Source organism: Musa acuminata, chromosome BXJ1-8 (assembly GCF_036884655.1).
Source record: "Musa acuminata AAA Group cultivar baxijiao chromosome BXJ1-8, Cavendish_Baxijiao_AAA, whole genome shotgun sequence".
Classification (NCBI taxonomy): domain Eukaryota; kingdom Viridiplantae; phylum Streptophyta; class Magnoliopsida; order Zingiberales; family Musaceae; genus Musa; species Musa acuminata.
In genome coordinates, this window is record NC_088334.1 from 44593865 (window position 1) to 44606558 (window position 12694).

Sequence of the window (12694 nt, forward strand, 5' to 3'; positions counted from 1 at the left end):
CTTCTGAAAACTGTTACTTTTCTTCAGTGCATATTTTTATCCTTCTGATTGATTTGTTATTTTGGCTTGTTAAATGGCCCAAATGCCCTTCCCGACCAAAAACTATTCTGGAGGTGTATTTAAGTATTTTGTTCCAAAAGTTAATATAGTTACTCATAGCTCGGAGGATATTTTGTAATACAACTATGAGTACTTCCATCTTTCCAATCTTCACGATACAAATCCAATTTCTCTTCTTTAGGTCTATTTTTTCTCTACTCTGTTGTCTATTTGTCACAAGTCCTTGACACATGGTGTGTAGGAGACAAACAAGTTGTTGAACGTGAATCATGTGTTAACAATATTGACACTTTGTTAGTTTGTTTGCCTTCAGCAAACTTCGATATTTGTTGATGACTTGGTATATAATGAAAAAGTTGTTGAATGTGAATCACGTGTTGGCAATATTCTCCATCTGGTCCTAACAGCTTGACACTTGGTATGTAGAGACAATGACTAATGAAATGTGGTAAAATTAGGGATATTTCAGACTGCACCATCTACTCACTTGTGCTGATACTTTTGCATCTACCCCTAACATCCTTTTAAAATTATTATTTATTTATTTATAGATAATTTGTTTTTCTTATGCTATAATTTTTATATGTACTCACATACATAAATTTATAATAAATAAAAACTGTTACAAACATTAAAAATTAAAATTAGAAAAGAATCAAAAGTGTAAGTGGTTCATTGGCCAGCATGGGTTGGCATGTGTCTCTTTGAGGGCCTAACCTATAATATTTCTAGCTTGACTCTCTGTTTCAACCCATATCGTTACATAACTACTAGCTCTCCCAAAAATTTGTAGCACAACAAATTTCATAGCCATCCTGTTCCTCTATACTTCAATAGATGTTGGTGAATGGGAGGCCTATAGAACTAAGAACTCAGAAGAGAAGCTTCTAGACATCAGCTAGTTGGAGAATATATGGACATTTTCAATTCATTTTAAATAGAAAGTCAGAAAGTGTACTCCATCCTTGGTAGCAAGGCATAGAAATACTCAACTTTTAGAGGGCAAATAGATTCTCAAATAATTTTGTTTAAACTCCAAAAATTATATTGACCATTTCAGATTCTTGAAGATATTGTCCCCAGACAACTTTAAGATAGAACGAAGGAATAGAAAAGTAGTTATCTTTCTTAAATTTTTCACTAAAGTTTGTTAAATCCCCTCAATAGAAGATGCAAGGTTCACAATGTCATTTGATTGATACTGTACTGATCGAGGCTCGGACTGATATGATATTAATTCTTATCCGTGTACCAACACTTGATAGCCAACAAATATTGAGTTTCGGAATATTAAAAAACATTGAAAAAACAAAAAGAAACATTGGTACAGAGCAGCCCTGTACGATCCTATACCAGGCATACCATCCACTTTACCTAGTGCTCGTACCAGAAAGTTATGGGCCTAATAAAATACCGCTTATAAGTTATTGGACCGATAAATACTGCTCATATTGTACCATTTTGGGTGGAAACCTTGAGAAGACTTTTATAAAGTAGGATGGAAATGAAAATTAACTGAGGAGCATCCAAGGGTCAGTAATATCCCAATATGGCTCCATAAGCCATACACATAATGTTGTAGCATAGCCATAGTGGAAAAATTAGGTCTGGAGCAAGCCTGGAAAATGATTAAGAAATGCATTGAAAGAGACAACATACATTGATCCATTAAGGAATCTTTGTGTTTGAATGCCTACTCATCCAATATGAATGGTTGTTACTGCTTGTTATTAATTTGATATGTGATGAGCATAACTCATCAACATTGTATGAGCTATGAAGGATAAAATTATTGCAGTGCACAGAGAATTATATGTATTAATTGCCATTTTGTGTTAGGTTCATAAGATTTATCATGTCAGCATCTTTGTAGTATGTTGTTTGTATACCATGACTGGTTTAAGGCTTTATAGATTGTGCCACTTCACATGGAAAATAATTCAGGTCCATCTCATATTTAGGTGCTTCCATGATGCCTTTTTAGAGTTTAGAGATATTTTGAGCCTTAACCAACAGTAGTCGAGTCTCCCAATTTTTTAGCCTTACACCAGTAAGAACTTGATAATCTAAATGAATATGTTAGTCGACATCCTAAATTCCGAATAGTATTAAAAACCCTGGTTATTGTATTGTAGCCTTCAATCCATAATACTTTGTGCTTCCATTAAAAGGCTACATTTTTCTCATAGGTGAAAACAAAGGTTTCAATTTGGTGGATGCACCAGTATCAGGTGGTGTTAAAAGGGCAGCTGAAGGAACACTCACGGTAAAATTTAGTTCTTGTCTTCTTGATGCCTTTATGTCAACTAAATTTCCTTCAAATGATGCATATCAGGAAATCCAAGTGCAAGTTTTTCTTATCTGTTGGTTTTCTCATCTTAAATACTTAGATTATGGCTTCTGGCACTGATGATGCTCTTTCAAGCGCTGGTAATGTTCTTTCAGGTAATAATTCTTTGACTTGGTCAGTGTTAGAAAAAGAATCATTCTTTTTCTGTTTTGAAATAGTTGGAAGGATGCAGATACTTAACATGTATGTATTACAGCACTAAGCGAGAAGCTCTATGTCATCCAAGGTGGATGTGGAGCGGCAAGGTAATTGCATTCTAATTTGAAATGCATGCATTCTAATTTGAAATGCATAGGAAAAGTTAGCTCAATAATTCAACATTTATCTCATTTATTTATAATTATTCCTCGAGAAAAGAGTTCTACTATATTAAACTTGAGAAAAGAGTTCTACTGTATTAAACTTGAGAAATAAGTTCTTTTATATTAAAATTTTAAAATTGAGAAGGGATTCTGTTCTATCAAAAGTTATCTAGGGAATGTGAATAGCTTATTTTTCTGTCTTCTCGATTCTGTCATGCTGACAGTATAATATTTGCAGCCTAAAAATGAACAGATTATTATTATCTTGAATCATGATAATAATCTTATTAACCTTTGCTTTTCTATCCAGTTCTGTTAAAATGGTTAATCAGTTGCTTGCTGGAGTTCATATAGCTGCAGCAGCTGAAGCTATGGCATTTGGAGCTCGGCTGGGATTAAAAACCAGAGAACTATTTGAAATTATAATGCATGCAGGAGGTTATTCATGGTTTGTTCTTGCATTTTTTCTTTCCACTTATTTAGAAGTTTTCATTGAATTGAGTACATTACTTTTCTGCATAAGTGAAATAAAATGGGTCGATTGGGTTCTGCTTCCAATCACATATGGTAAGGAAAGGTCAACATAACTCTTTGTTTCAGCTTAACTTTCTCAGGAAATTTCATATTATAAAATATAAATAATCAAAGATACTTTTTTGCTGGCATTTTTCAAAATTGGCTGGTATGGATCTAAATTATTTGGGATCATGTCACTCCGAAACTAAATCTAATTTCTATTTTTCTTCCTCACATAGTAGTCTTATTGCACAATCCTTGTTGGAGAGCTATCTCTTTCTTGCTTGATAATGATGAAACAGCTCCATTTCAATTTCCTGTTCTCACCATTGATATGCTGTGCCAACATCTACATTTTCACTACTATATTTTGATCATCAAATTGGATCTTCTCCTCTTACATTGGCAACAATTTTTATTGGGATGGGGCTTTTGGTTAGGTGATAAAAATGCTACTGATCAAGTATTAAAATTTCATCTGCACTAAGTGTCAGCCCATTGTGAGAAAATGGAATGTCACATTTCATGCCACCAGTGCTAAAATTTCTTATGATGCTTTTGCCCCTATATTGGAGTTTTACCATTGTCATATTGATGATGGTTTTACTGACTAGGATGTCTAATTTTGGAATTTTTTGAAATTTATAAAATAAATTATTGTCAGTACTAGATGAATATAAGTTGTTCATAATTATTTCAAAATAAAATCACATAGTTTTATTTATTTTGTTTGTATATAATTGGATCGTCCTTTAAACTGATTTTGAGTTTTTATCTTTTATTAGATTGTTATCCTTGTATCTCGTAGTAACTAAAATCATGCATCATTGATTCCTTTCAGGATGTTTGGGAATCGCGTCCCTCACATGTTAGAAAATGACTATACACCGTACTCTGCAGTTGATATCTTTGTGAAAGATCTCGTATGAATTCGTTTCTATTTTTTACTTATTCTTTTGTGAACTTCTATTTGTGGATGTAAAGTTGACTATGGTTTTACAGAAATGTCTGATTTGTTGATTTAAAATTGAATATGGTTTTACAGATACATCTGATTCTTTCTTTCCTGTTCTTGATTGATATTTGTAGGGAATTGTATTGAATGAAAGCTCTGGTCTTAAGATCCCACTTTATTTATCAAGTGTGGCTCACCAACTTTTTCTATCAGGTTAAGTTCATTTTCCTTAACATCCCACTTGGATGTGTTTTTCTTTGCTTTTTATTGTGCACCTTCTCTTCCTTTTAGTGAGATTTGTCGTACTATCCTCATCAAATCTACTTTGTGCAAACAAGTTCATATTTCAGCACTAGGATTTAACAGGAGATGTAAGGATCCATTTTCTTGTAGTAATTGGATTTCTTTTCAATATTTAGGTATCCCGTTATACTAAAAATACTTCTCAGTGACATTAAGCTAATCAGGGAACTCTTCAGGTTGAGATCGGTATTGTAACTCTGACAATTCAGTCTTGATATTGTCATTTGCATGGAGAAACTTCTCCATAGCATACACTTCCATAACTCATCTAAATGCTAAGAGGTTCACATCTTTGGATTTGTCACTTGCATAATTATAACTTGGAACTTCTATGGCCAGGAGTTCCTTGATGTTCAAGGAACATGGTATAATCTTCAGCCTATTTCATAGAGATTCAATTCCTTCAACCTTTTATCTTCTTATATCTAGTCATTCTTTCACAGCATTGCCCTTTACCTCTTCTACTTGTCATAAGAAGAGGAAAGTTGTCCAAGAGCATAATAAGGTTCTAATGTCAAATGATGTGGAACAAGGAGAGAAGAGGATAAGAAAACTTGGCATATGAAAACGATACCCTATTTTTGGTCTTAACTCTTAACTAAGAGCTCTATTGTAATTCATAGGTTGATATGGGTTAATTCAAATTTTGCCTCAGAAGCACCTCTCCCCCCTCCTCTTACAGGTTTCTACATGTTGAATATCTGAACTGCAAACAAGGCAATTAATTGACTTTATTTAGTAAGAAACAAAGTACATACTAGATACCACATAACATCATTCACTCATGGTGCGTTGGAAATTTGGAACTTAGAAGTTAGTTTTGAATTGGACTGTTTGGAACATAATGCTCAATAACTTGGTGACTTGAAACTTGAATATATTATATTTTAAATGTTGTCATTTATCCTAGTAACTATCCTTGTACAGCATCAGAAACACTACTTGGATTTTAGTCACCACACTTTACCAGTATATTAGTATGTTTTCTTTGGATATATTAAAGCAGTTTACATGATATCTGTGTTTATCCTATATAGATGTTTCCCCAAACCACAAAACTAGGAATGAAATTGCAGAAATCCAGATTTTCATACCTTTTGCATTTGCAGACTTGGTATCAAAATTTCTAGGAGCTGGTGAATGATATTATGTGCTTGCCTCTATGATCGCTGATAGGATGACTTCACATGGCAGTCTCCTGTATGATTATGGACCCTCACGATGAAGATGAGGAAGGATCTCTCTTTCGCAGCCCGTTCTAAGGTGGCACTAATGGTTGGAAGAGACGGGAAAAGTGAGGAAAGAATAACTAATTTGTTTTGAGAGGATGAACCTCACCTCCCACCTATTTATAATGATATGACTACGTCCTTTGTCAAAAGTCCTTGTCAAATAATACTTTGGGAGTCCCCTTTTTACTTGGGTAGTTGGGGAACCTGGACGTGTCTGTCATGGGTGCTCAGTTCAGTTCCAAACCTGAAAGTCCAAAAATACCTTTTCATAAAGACAACCTAACACAATAATATTGTTTGGTCCGCTTAGATTTTAGATGTTCAACATTCCAATTTATCAAGTTATCTGGCATTATACAGTTCATTTCCTTTTGATCTAAGAGATTGGTGGCCATACAGCACTATCCATGCCCCTCATTATTTGACCATTCAACTTTGATTCTATGAGCTATCTCTTGTTGCAGGTTCATCATCTGGTTGGGGTCGATGTGATGATGCTGCTGTTGTCAAGGTATAATTTTTTGGTGGTCTAAGTTCCATCTTATTTTCTTTTCTTTTTTATGTTTAGTTTCTTAACTTTACTAGATACATGAAAGCTTTAGCAGGACAATCAAAGAGCAGTTAATTACCATCAATGGAAAAAATAACTTCCATGTGATTTATGAGTGGTGCTACTCAAACTCTAATTGTTTTTAAATATTGTTTGTGGAGTTGACCATGGAAAAATTCGTTCTCCAATTCAATGGGGCTGATTGAGATATTGGATTGTCATACTGTGGACTAAACCTACCATCCCCTCAGATATGGTGGAAAAAGTTGTTTGACCTTCAGATAGAGAAGATTGAGAGATGAACTCACACTGCAACTTTTTGGGCCATCTGAAAGGAAAGCAATAACATAGTTTTTCATGGGTGCCTCTAACAACTAAAATGATCATTCCTAGCACACCCATCCTTGTTTCAAAGGATTCCAAGCATTTTTCAGCCTCTTCGAAATTGCAGATTTTGATGGTTTTGTGGATAAAGGATCAGCCCATTATGTAGTTACATTTTCTTCTCTTTTCTTTCTTTAATATTTCTGTTGTGTATTCTACTTCCCTTTAATTTGTTCCATCTCCTTGTTGAAATAAGCCTGCAGCTGAACTTCTCCACTTTAATAAAAAAATCTGCAACCAAATAGATCTGTTTTTCATTTGTGCAAGTATAGCTTGTTCAGGCCTCAACTCACTGATATTCAGAAATTTGACTGAATTCCATGCTGCAATATGCTGAAATACTCACTGGTATTAAGTAGTATGTTTTTAATGCATGAGTGTGTTCTTTCCTGTCTACATCTAGTGAAAGGAAAGTTTAGTTTCTAGGTTATGTTTTTGATCTGATGAAACCTTGTTCTTTGACAGGTATATGAAACATTAACTGGTGTTAGAATTGAAGACAAAAACCCTATTATCAGTAAAGTAGATATGTTCAAGTCTCTCTCACCAGAATGGCCCAGGAATCCATTGGAATATCTTAGTTCAATGGAATGTCAAAGTAAATCTAAAGTTTTAGTGGTCTTAGATGATGATCCGACTGGAACTCAAACTGTCCATGACATAGAAGTCTTGACAGAATGGTAAGATTTCAGGCTATCATGTTACAATTAATCTCATGATTCTCAGATTCATTTCCTTCTTCAGATTTTGATGATTTGTCGTCAAGGATAATGTGTTATTGATAGAAACAAACATTGGTTATATTTTTGTTACACAAATTGTTGTTGGCCTTACTTTTTGTTGAATGTTGGAAATGTAGGAACATTGAGATGCTTGTTGAACAGTTCAGCAAAAGGCCTACATGTTTTTTCATTTTAACTAATTCACGATCTCTGACCACTGAGAAGGTATTGTTTGACAAAAACATTATGGTCTATATACCTAGTTTGCAACATTTTCAGTACTTCTATTGATCAATCTCTTTGTTATCAAGTAATACATGCATCACTGATATGAAATTTAGGGTATCTTTCTTCTGAGAGTAATATCCTTCCTGTGACATTCCACAGGCTATTTTGTTGACCAAAAACATATGTAGAAATGTAGAAGCTGCAGCTCAAGCAGTGAAGGGCATTGATTTCACTATAGTACTAAGAGGTGATTCAACTCTTCGGGGTCACTTTCCTGAGGTAAGGCTTCAATTCTTCTTGTTTGTTTCACTGATAAAGTTCTCAAGTATGCATTTGTATGTGTTTTGCACTCGTGGAGAGAAAATATAGAAGGCATATGTCATGTTGTGCCATTGTCGCACACCTGCGATATGATGGTAAACAGCACAGCATTATACAGGCAGTCTACAATATTTACCATGTGGATGAATTTTGACACTAGCACACACCATGCTCTGTTGTTCATTTTTTAAATTTTTTTACTTTGAGCTAATCATGTACAATATGATAATAGTTCTCATATATTGTCTAAATCTGAGAATTTTTCCAGGAAGCTGATGCAGTAGTATCAGTACTAGGAGAGATGGATGCATGGATCATTTGTCCTTTCTTTCTACAAGGAGGACGTTACACTATTGATGATATCCATTATGTTGCAGATGCCGATAGGTATATCATGAATTTGCAAACTGGAATTGTAAATTCTAAAAATCATCACTGTATCCTACTCTCCTTCAGCCTCATCTTGGTCACATATGTAGGCTTGTTCCTGCTGGAGAGACTGAGTTTGCTAAAGATGCTGCATTTGGTTATAGATCTTCCAATCTTAGAGAGGTAAAGAAAGGAACTTTTCAACATTGTTTTATGATTTTATCAACATAAAGTTTTGATAGAACGAAGGAGGTAAATTTGATTCTTCATATAAATAATAGTGGGTTGAAGAGAAAACAAAAGGACGAATTCCAGCCAACAATGTTTCATCGGTTTCTATTAACCTCTTGCGTAAAGGAGGGCCAGCTGCTATCTGTGAGCATCTTTGTAACCTGCAAAAGGTATAAAGAATATTAACATGCTGACTCATAAACTGTATTATTTGTTTTTGATATACTAGATCTTAATTCTTGGTTAGGAACATCTTTTCTAAGTGCATTTATTTACTTCTTGATTGTCTTCATACTTCAATTTATTTAAATTACTAAAGCAATTTGTCTTATGCATACTGTGATAAAATTAATTCTTATATGATTATATCTAATTTCTTAGAAATTCATGATATGCTTGATAGGGTTCAATATGCATTGTAAATGCTGCAAGTGAAAGAGACATTTCTGTTTTTTCTGCAGGCATGATACAAGTAAGCTAATTTACCAAATCTTTTAAATGTAGTTGTTTTTTTCTTCTTCGTTAACATCTTAAGTATTATGCAGGCTGAAATAAAAGGAAAACGTTTCTTATGTCGAACTGCTGCAAGTTTTGTGTCTGCTCGAATTGGAATAGAGCCAAGACCTCCCATCCGCCCAAGTGATCTTGGCATAACCAAAGACACAAGTGGTGGCCTCATCATTGTGGGCTCATATGTGCCTAAAACGACAAAGCAGGTCTGACTTCTCCGTTTCTCTATTTTGTTGATTATTTTATTTCAGTTAACTTAATTCTGATCCCTTGTTGTTGTGTCTACATACTCAGGTTGAAGCACTTATATCACAATTTGGCCCAAAACTAAAATGTGTCGAGGTTAGTTCCCTTTTCTAATGAAACAAGAAAAGTTCATTGATTATGTGTAAGAGTTTCATATGTTTTCTTGGGTTTCTTGTATGAATTGCGTTTTCCCTCTAATATAAATGCAGGCTGCAAATTATTTCATGTGCTAGTTGTCTATCATCTAGTTTGTCTTTGGGTTAATGGGCCTTTTCTCTAGAGCAGGTCTCAGTTGATAAAATTTCCATGCAATCAATTCAAGAAAGAGAAGAAGAGATCAATCAGGTAGCAAATGTTGCAAGTGCGTCTCTTAAAGCTGGCAAAGACACTCTTGTGATGACCAGCCGGCAACTCATTACTGGAAGATGTCAGCATTATCCTTTCGCTTTCTCTCCCTGTTTTTTCTTTCTTCTTCCATGAGCTCATTGTTCTTATAGCAGTGCTCTATCTTTGAGAATGTATGCATTATATTTCATTTATTTTAGAGAAATCACCTTATTTGATGTTCTACCTTTTAGTAGTAAAAATCAGAGTATATGCCTCTAGAAAACAATTATATAAATATAGTGTGGCACGCTTGTGACTTGTGAATTTATAATAAGTTTGATAATCATTTGCACAAAGATCAATGATAATAGAAAATGATCAGCTACAATTTATTGCATACAAATGCAAACTTTAAGGTCTTGATAATAGGATATACTGGCTGGGAAGGTAGAAGAACTTTGTTGCTGTAAGGTTTCTTTACATTGCATGTCATTTCAGATGCATGCTGATTACCTGTCCTCATCCGATGTCACATAATTTTTTTAGATTTTTCCTTTGACTATCCCTTCTCACATGATTAAAATTGGTTCACATCACTGCACATGATTGATACTTCTTGGGTACTACTGGGATATATTTCTTAGTGATGGGGAAATGGATTCATTTTCAGCAAAAACAACATGCATTGACTAGACAGGGTAACCCAATTGGGATTAGTAGTGGTAAAAACTTTACTAGAAAGTGGAAACTAAAAAGAGTTAATTTGCTTTTGCCTCAAAAGATAGATATGGTGTTTCTTGGTTTGATCCAAGCTTTGACTTACCTGTCCAAGCCGACACACCAACTGTCGACACGACAGTGCGTGTCGATGGCACAAAAAAAAGCCAAAACCCCCTTCGAAATTACCTATAAAGAAATAATTTGAATTGTTAAATTATAAGTTAAGCTTTAAGATTCAAATGAATCAACTAATAAATGAATCGATCGATGGATATACTTGGTTCTACCACCAAAAAGAACGATTTGACTCCATGGACTCTGGATCGGGGTCCTCGATCTTCTGTATTTGTATATCAATAAGGTATGTTTGTCGGACCCAATCTTGAAATTAATCTCATAACATAGTATATTGATACATCATATGTCATTAGTACATCAATATGGTGATGGTCATAATCTGATCATCGTCAACTATACATGTCTGAGGCGGCTCCTAAGGCAAGTATGATTGTATTAGGTTTTCGTGCAAATATTGGAGAACGTTGGAACTTTTACTTTCACTACTGACCTGTTGCTCCTATCATAAGGTCAATCATCATATTGCTGCTCGGAGAAAAATGACCAACTATCATCGTACTATTACTGGTCGTAAGATCCTCCATAATACGATAGGAATACGATGAGCCCCTGTTTGTGTCTATGTTGTATAGGCTCTGTCATATTTGTTCAAAATCATCGATTGTCTCTCCCTTCCCCTTCGGTTTATAAAACTGACTAATACCTCGTCGATCTCCAAGATTTGAATCTTGGGTGGTATGAGTAAAATACTACTCCATCCATGCACCACCCTCAAAATAATTAGAAAACGTATCGGGCAACATAGGGTAATCTCAACCCTTGATCGGTATCAGATTCAATCATTCCGCCTAGTACATACCCCGTATCATCCGATACGGGATACCCAACAATAGGTTGTCTGGTCCAGGACGGTCTGTGTGTTGATTCCCTGTCGGACCGGTACGTGCAGCCCATATTGTACCGTTTCAGGCAGCACGGCGAACCTTGGTTTGATTAATGATATTTCCAATAAGTTCTGGCTGGTATAGATGCATGATTCTGAAGCCAAACGATTGGGAGTTCATGGTTTTTGTCTTTGTTAAAAAAAAAAGATATCTGCCAGAAATTCTTATGCTGATTTTATTGGATGCAATATCTGCTATGGTCAGTCGATTTGTGAGATTTTAGCATCAATTGCCATGTTAAGTCAGTCACTGGCTGACACAGCATGATGGTCTGTCATGCCTTTGCATGTCTTTAGTATCACATGATATGACCTTATGTAGAAAAATAGATTCATTCTGGTGTGTGCCTTGTACAGACACATGGTACTGAGCATGATACATATATGGGTACTGTGGAGAGTTGTCAATCTTTTGTACAAATTGCCTTCTCAGAACAACTGTCTTCTTCATTTAGAGTTTTCTAGAAGTGTAATGATGACAAGAGAAAAAAATATTTCATCTGGTGAGTCCCCAAAATTATAATCCACTTGAATCATTTTTTATTGAAAAATTAAGAAAAGAGATGCTGCTGTTTGTGACTGGTACAGAAACACAGATAAAGATACTGATAACATTCTCCTTATTTGCCCTTTCACTAAGCTGGTTTTGCATAATAAACTGGTTCTGTTTTGGAGATCAACTGGGAATGGGTGATTCACTTTCATCTACTGGAAATTATGGAAATCCACAAACTGTAGTTGATATTTTATGCAGATGGCACTCCTACCTTCCATCAGAAGAATCACAAGTGGAATAGTTCATTTACGTTCATTTTCTTTGAGAATGCTGTCCTTACTATATATTCAATTCTTCTTTTCTCTAATCTTTCTTCTAAACTTTCTTATTCACCTTATTCATTCTTTTTAATGAATTAAGTTAATAGGTTTTGCCTATTTCTGCTGCTGAAAAGCTAGTTTGCTTGTAGGAACATCTGCTTCATTGATTACATGTCACACCCAAGCTATTCACAATAATTCAGCAAACTTAGGAAGAGCTTGAATTATGAGCAATATGTTTCCAGTTCATCTCGAATGCCAAAACACCACTGTACAATCTTCTGTCAGCTGTGTTTTGCCATCAAGTAATTAATAACTTGATCTTATTTCCGTCGAAAGACCAATCATTATATTGGACTTCTATTTTTCTACACTTCAGTCATTGAGAGGATTTTCTGAGATCCAAATGCAAACACCTTGATTATTATAAAGTTTAAATAAGGTTATCCCTTGCTTACAATCCTCATCCGAAGGAGTTGTCAAGTAGATGAGCTTGAAGTATGGTTATGGCTGGAATTTGCAATACATATC

At 34.8% G+C, this 12694-nt stretch overlaps 1 protein-coding gene across 1 annotated transcript in view; it reads left to right on the plus strand.

Annotated features, from left to right (window-relative positions):
* LOC103995252 (uncharacterized) overlaps positions 1-12694 on the plus strand; it is a 39543-nt gene that overhangs the window by 19286 nt on the left and 7563 nt on the right. Inside the window, exons 16-32 of the mRNA XM_065080043.1 lie at positions 2250-2326; positions 2451-2505; positions 2607-2655; positions 3023-3160; positions 4070-4151; positions 4318-4396; positions 6183-6229; positions 7118-7332; positions 7512-7599; positions 7762-7881; positions 8192-8310; positions 8403-8475; positions 8574-8693; positions 8927-8995; positions 9069-9239; positions 9328-9375; positions 9565-9706. Coding sequence (XP_064936115.1) covers positions 2250-2326; positions 2451-2505; positions 2607-2655; positions 3023-3160; positions 4070-4151; positions 4318-4396; positions 6183-6229; positions 7118-7332; positions 7512-7599; positions 7762-7881; positions 8192-8310; positions 8403-8475; positions 8574-8693; positions 8927-8995; positions 9069-9239; positions 9328-9375; positions 9565-9706 — 1692 coding nt within the window. The remainder of the gene's footprint in view (positions 1-2249; positions 2327-2450; positions 2506-2606; positions 2656-3022; positions 3161-4069; positions 4152-4317; positions 4397-6182; positions 6230-7117; positions 7333-7511; positions 7600-7761; positions 7882-8191; positions 8311-8402; positions 8476-8573; positions 8694-8926; positions 8996-9068; positions 9240-9327; positions 9376-9564; positions 9707-12694) is intronic.